Source organism: Pan troglodytes, chromosome 21 (assembly GCF_028858775.2).
Source record: "Pan troglodytes isolate AG18354 chromosome 21, NHGRI_mPanTro3-v2.0_pri, whole genome shotgun sequence".
Lineage (NCBI taxonomy): Eukaryota > Metazoa > Chordata > Mammalia > Primates > Hominidae > Pan > Pan troglodytes.
In genome coordinates this window covers 30,221,320-30,227,758 of record NC_072419.2, presented here as the reverse complement: position 1 = coordinate 30,227,758, position 6,439 = coordinate 30,221,320, and the positions used below count along the sequence as shown (strand labels likewise).

Here is a 6,439-nt window from a genome sequence, read left to right as displayed (position 1 = left end):
CACAATCTTGGCAATGAAGCAAATCGGGTGCCGCTGGAAAGCCACACTGAGCAAAGGATGAAGACACATCAGGCCTCGCTCTGCAGGACTCCATTCCTGGGAAGCTCAAGGACAGGCGACAAAGGAGTCTACAGGGCCGGATGGGGGCTGCCAGGGTGGGGCGGGCACGAGGGTGGCTGGAGAGGCAGGAGGATACCGTCTGGGGCAAGGCAGATGTCACAGGTCTGGACAAAGTGGTAACACAAGTGTATGCATTTATGAAATCCCCCAGATTGGGCACATACTATTAGGCATTTTATTGTATGTAAATTCTACCTCATTTAAGGCAATTTTTAAAATGCCACGTGAGTCTTCCAAGGAGTGCACAGAGGAAAGAAGCCCGAAGCATGGCTGCCTAGGAGAGAAGCAAGAGAGGCCTGTGGGTTCCCACATTCATCTCGTGGCTGCTGCTCCCTCTTCTGACACCCCCACTGCCTGCCAGGGGTCTCCCTGCACCTTCCACCGGGCCTCACCCACAGTTACCGTGAGACTCCAGGTCGTTTCCTCCCCTGCTCAATTCCCCTCCAGGAGCTTCCTCTTCCTGTAGTAGGCATGCCCCAACCCCACCTCAGGGCCTTTGCACTGGCTGTTCCCTGCTGCCTGGGGCTTCTCAACCTCTCCAGTCTCATAGAGACCTCCCTGACCAGGGTCCAGTGGTCTCTCTCTAGCCCCCGTTCTATTTCACTTCCAACAGAGTGAGTATAACTCCCTGATCCTAATTGTTGATCATAACCTACCACCCTCTACACACACTGTGTAGGAATTTACTGTGCAGTTCCACAGCCACCAGCCACATGTGCCACAAGACACTTGAAATGGGGCCAGTCCAAAATGATTCCTGGGCTAAGTGTAAAAAATACACAGGGAATTTCAAAGATTTACAAAACCAAAAAAAAAACCACATAAACGATCTCATTAATAATTGTTCCCATTAGCTGAAATAATATTGTGGCTATATAAGGTTAAATAAATATTTTAAACATTACTTTCACCCATTTATTCTCATCTTTTAAAATGCATCTACTAGAAATTTTCAAATGCTCGTGGGTTCATGTCACATCTCTGTGGGCAGCAGCTCTGCAATGTCACCTCTATGGCTCATCATCCAGGTTCCGTCTTCAAGCCCTAGACCTCCTGGCACGGGGAGTAGCTGGTGATAGGTTTGTTTATTGAATAATGAGTTATGAAAACAGAAGCCAGTGACCTTTTCCAAAAAGGTTAATTCCTTTAAATTTGGCAAAGAAATTCTCCATATTAGCGTGTGGACAGGGTCTTCTGGAACCTTCTGAAATAACCTCTCTGCTCCAGAGATTTGGAAACCGTGACCAAGTGCTCCTGGATCCCCTGATATCTGAAGACCCCGGGAGGCCAAACCCTGTATTTTTCCCTTTTCTGAGCAAACAGGAAGTCACATGGCTTTCACAGTCAAAGGACCTGTGTCACCTCTGTGGAGACCTGGGTGACTCAAGCTTGGGAGCACTGGGGAAGAGAGGCATGGCTCGGGGAGGCTGCAGTGAGGACAGGAGTGGGGAGGAGGGGGAGATGGAGGAGGAGGCGTGGGAGGGGCAGGGAGAACTTAGGCAGGGAGGGAGCTTGTGTTGGCAGGGGAGTGAAAAGAGAGATGGAGAAAGAGGGGATGGGCAAAAAGAGGAGGAGCAGTCAGCGGCAGGGCATGGAGGTGGGTGGGGCTGGGCTGCCAAAGCAGGATAAATGCACACCTGCCTGCTGGTCTGGGATTCCCACCTCAGGCTCTCACCCTCCTCTCCTGCAGCTCCAGCTCTGTGCTCTGCCTCTGAGGAGACCATGGCCCGGCATCTGTGTACCCTGCTACTCCTGATGGCTACCCTGGCTGGGGCCCTGGCCTCGAGCTCCGAGGAGGAGGATAGGATAATCTCGGGTGGCATCTATGATGCAGACCTCAATGATGAGTGGGTACAGCGTGCCCTTCACTTTGCCATCAGCGAGTATAACAAGGCCACCGAAGATGAGTACTACAGACGCCCGCTGCAGGTGCTGCGAGCCAGGGAGCAGGTGGGTGCTGCCTCCACCCGAGGGGTCCTGAGTCCCAGCCTGGCTTGTCACCCAACCCCCAAGAGCATTCCCAGCAAATCAACACTGACACATTCATGATCTAATGCTCAGATTCATTCAGCTTTCCCTGACTCTCCGCTGATGGCCTTCATGCCTAAGCATGCTCCCGGGCCATGCACTGCAGCGACTGTCTGTCCTCTCAGCTTCCTTTAACCTGCAGCAGCCACTGTGTCTGTACCATGACTGTGGCATTTCCCAGGGTCCAGCAGGTGTGGATGGAGACTGTGCTGACTCTGGGTGGGCTTGATGCTGCTCAGGATGAGATCCAGGCCATGAGGCTCATACTCCTCCCTGAGTCCTCTCTGCAGGGGCCACACAGGAACCTGGCTTCCTGTTCTGCAGAGCCCTGCTTCCCTCCCCAAGTCATGCCCTTGGGCACAGCCCCTTAGGGCTAGTGGCCTTCACCCTCAGACAGGCTGACCAACTCCTACAGCCCAGGGTGGCTGAGTCCCTGCTGGGGTGGAGCATGCCTGACCCTGCCTCTACCAGCTGATGCAGAGTTAGACCTCAGCCAGATGAGGACAGCAGTCACCCAGCAGAGCGAAGGAGGGGGTCAGGTTGGGAGGGAGCGTCAGCAGCGCTACTGGGCCCAGCTTGACCTGCATCCCATGGCAGAGCAGCAAATAGTGACACAGCATTTAGAGCTCCTCCACCTTCTCCTGGAAATTCAAACGAATCCCCACCAGCCCTGTTTCTCCTCCTGCGGCTGTCAGCTGGGGCCCTCACCCTGCATATGAGGCACACTGCCTGGTGCCACGGTCCCCGCTGGCCTCCATCTCGCTCTCAAGCATGACAGTAACTTGGAGTGAAGCACAGGGCATTGCAGACCATCAGGCCCGGAAGCCTATTTTAGACATGGGTAAACTATACTCGAGGGATCTCAGCAGTTCCTCCTGGTTCCAAAGAGTCCCTCATCCCAGGTTTCTCCACAGCTCTGCCAGGTTGTGTCTGGGAGAGGCCCTGTGCAGGGAAAGGGTTCAATTCTAATCTGCAACTGTTAAGACACGCAGGTGTGCTGCTGACTTGAGAAATGTATCTTGAATCTCACACTTGAAGTGGTGGCATCCAGGCGGCCCCATTGACCCAAAATATCTATGTGTGTGAAGCATCTCATTTCCTACTCTAAGTGAAGTAATAAATCTAGGTTGAATGGAGGGAATGAGATTTTCGTGAGTTAGCTGAAATTTTGTCATCAGACAGCCTTCCTAGAAAAGAGTCAGTGTGCCCTCGCCCCTGAGCCACAGGTAACAGAATTCAATGAATCCTTTTACCCAGCACAGAGAAAGCAATGTTTAAGAGCAGGCATGAGGCCCAGCACCCTGCCAGCTGACAGGAAGAGGGGGCTTGTGTGCCTTGTGTTGACATGTGGGCAGCTCACGAAGCCCCCAAGCAAGTCCAGTGACTCAGCCACAGTGAAGTGCCTGTGAGTGCATGAACTGATGGGGGCGCTGTCTGTGCGTCCTGTTTTCTCCTGTGTGCAGACCGTGGCCGGGACGAATTACTTCTTCGACGTAGAGTTGGGCCGAACCATATGTACCAAGTCCCAGCCCAACTTGGACACCTGTGCCTTCCATGAACAGCCAGAACTGCAGAAGGTACGTTCCTGATGCGGGTCCCGGGCCAGTCATGCACTGCAGAGGGGTGCGTATGTGTCCGCCTCTGCCCTATACATGTTTGGAGGGTTGGTGTGTGCAGGTGGGTATGTGGGGAGTCCTGTATGCATGGATGTGTACATGTTCATGTACTTGTGGGGGGGTGTGCATGTAGGTGGGCAAGTGGAAAGGTGCATGTGTGTACACACATGTGCCAGTGTGTGCGGGGAGCTGTATGGGAGCATGTGTGCCTGTGTGGGTGTGTGGCGGGAGTATGGGGGTTTGTACATAGATCCATGGGGATGAGGGGTCCAAGTGAGTTTACGTAGTTGTCCATGTATGTCCCTCCGTGGTGAGGGAGGGGGGTGATGTGTTTGTTTTGCTAGGAAGGCTTTAGCTTGGGAATGGTTACTAGAAGGTCAACTGCCTGCTTTGGGGTGTTGCCTGTTGGACGGGAAGAATCAGCTGTGGGGCTGTGTGCTGGGCAGGGAGAAGGGGCTCTGTCTAATCCCAGCCTCAGGCACCTGCATGCAGCCACAGCCACAATCAGATTAGTGGGACCTAGAGAGCTGTTAGCTGGGAAGCCCTGGACCTGCCCAGCTCACCCAACACCAGCCTCTCCAAGGACCTGCTGGTTCTTGTGAGGTCTCCACTCAGGGGAGAGCTGCACAACCCTTGTTGCCCTTGCCCCATGCCCCAGCTCTTTGAGGGGGAGTTGCCCTGCCCTGGGTTCTTCCCTCTGGCCCCTCTTAGTGCTGGCCTGGGTGCTGGAGGTGGAAGGAGCTGGGGGAAGTGAGCCACCTCCCCATGCCCTGCACCCTTGGGGCTCCCGAGGCCTTGCCCAGGCTGCTCCTCGCAGGGCTGTGCTGGGACAGGACCCTGCAGGCTGCTGTGGGGGCCCAGTGCCACCTGGTGACTTGGAGCCTTGGGAGGGGCAATGGAACAGTCACCATTCATTCTAGTTCAGTGCTCTGGGACTCAGCAGGGGTGGGTGAGGGCCCAGTGTCTCACCTCCATCCTCCTCATCCAGGCTCTGACATCTCATGCCTGGGCATCTTCCCCTTTAACTGTAACCCACACTGATTGGCCCTCTCTCTTCCCTTTCACAGAAACAGTTGTGCTCTTTTGAGATCTACGAAGTTCCCTGGGAGGACAGAAGGTCCCTGGTGAATTCCAGGTGTCAAGAAGCCTAGGGATCTGTGCCAGGCCAGTCACACCGACCACCACCCATTCCCACCCCCTGTAGTGCTCCCACCCCTGGACTGGTGGCCCCCACCCTGCAGGAGGCCTCCCCATGTGCCTGCGCCAAGAGACAGACAGAGAAGGCTGCAGGAGGCCTTTGTTGCTCAGCAGGGGGCTCTGCCCTCCCTCCTTCCTTCTTGCTTCTCATAGCCCTGGTACATGGTACACACACCCCCACCTCCTGCAATTAAACAGTAGCATCACCTCCCTCTGAGTTCTTGGCTGTTTGGGGATGTGCACACAGTCAGGGTTTCTGCAGTTCCTTTATGAAGCCTCCTTGTCCTGCTGGTGTGGAGATCAGAGGAGTACCTGGGAGCTGATGCGGCCACAGCAAGGCTGTCAGGGGAGCTGCTGCCACTTTTGGAGACCTCAGCTTCAGAACAGGGAGAGAGCAGCCAGGGGCTGGGAACCCAGGCTTTCAGCTGCAGCAGCCCCTGGTGAGGGGGTCAGGGAGAGGAGGGGGCCCAGGCAGCTGCCCCAGAAGCTGGGCTGGTGCTTTGGTCTGAGGTCCTGGTCAGACCAGGAAGAGGGGGCTGGTTGTGTCCACAAGCAGGGGCCAGGCCTCGGTGGAGCTCGCCAGGCCATAGAGTCCATCTGTGCTTGCAGAGTGGAGCAGACTCCAGGGACTGAGCTGCTCTCATCAAATCCCCTAGACACTAACGAGATAGCGATCGACGTGTAGTTCTTTCCACAGGAGACTTTAGGCCCCTACATGGAAACAAAGTCCAAAAGTGTGTGTGTGTGTGTGTGTTTGTGTGTGTGTAACTGATTGGGAAAAATGCCACCCAAACCAAAGACGGGCAAGATCACCCAGAGAAAGCAGAGCCTGCTGTCATCCATCCTGGGAGGGTGTGCCCCAGGCTGGGAGGTGGTCTCCTACGCTAGGAAGCTGTGCCCTAGAAGAGTTTTACACGTTCACACCCAGCCACCCTTTCTCTAGACTTGGATTTAAAACGAGCACTCAGGTCAGGCTTCTTGGCAAGGATGGAGAAGCTAAAACACAAATGAAAGTGACATGCAGTGGACACTCGATTTTTTTCACAAAGGATGTTTTAATTAATAAATAACATCACCTTAGTGTCAAAACCATTCTGTAGAATAGTGGGTAGTTGCGCTCCAAAGAAGAGGCTACAGTCCTAAGAGCCCGCCCACCCTGCACGGCCCTTCCCTTTGCCATTTCAGGGCAGAGGGGTGCAGCCCTCAGGGCAGGTGCCTGTGGGAAGGGCTCTCAACTATCTTCCATGCCTAGAACTGTGTTGACCAAGAGTGGCTGCCATGAACACCGAGGGGGAAATGACAAAGGGGAAACTGCCCAAACAGCCCTGAGGCCAGCACCCCATGTGCCGCACATAGAAAGCCTGGAGGAGAATGGTCTGGTAGGGAGAGTGGGGAGCACGTGCTTCATTTCCCCTCCACCCCTACGGGATTTAACCAAGGTTTTGGGTTGGAAAAAAGTGAAGCAGCACCCAGGAGGC

At 54.7% G+C, this 6,439-nt stretch overlaps 1 protein-coding gene across 1 annotated transcript; it reads left to right on the top strand.

The window, feature by feature from the left end:
• The first annotated feature begins 1,347 nt into the window (after positions 1-1,347).
• Positions 1,348-5,169, top strand: CST4 (cystatin S). The gene is made up of 3 exons (XM_514553.8): positions 1,348-2,070; positions 3,612-3,725; positions 4,832-5,169. Exons 1-3 carry the CDS (start codon positions 1,750-1,752, stop codon positions 4,913-4,915), a joined length of 519 nt encoding a protein of 172 aa, XP_514553.4. The 5' UTR covers positions 1,348-1,749; the 3' UTR covers positions 4,916-5,169.
• Positions 5,170-6,439: the final 1,270 nt, after the last annotated feature.

What these genes read in the sequence shown, in the direction of transcription:
- CST4 (XM_514553.8), top strand. Translation starts at nt 1,750, where the DNA reads ATGCACACCTGCCTGCTGGTCTGGGATTCCCACCTCAGGCTCTCACCC. An exon ending in TGCTGCGAGCCAGGGAGCAG is followed by an intron (nt 2,071 to 3,611) that starts GTGGGTGCTGCC and finishes TCCTGTGTGCAG; the next exon opens with ACCGTGGCCGGGACGAATTA. An exon ending in AACAGCCAGAACTGCAGAAG is followed by an intron (nt 3,726 to 4,831) that starts GTACGTTCCTGA and finishes TCCCTTTCACAG; the next exon opens with AAACAGTTGTGCTCTTTTGA.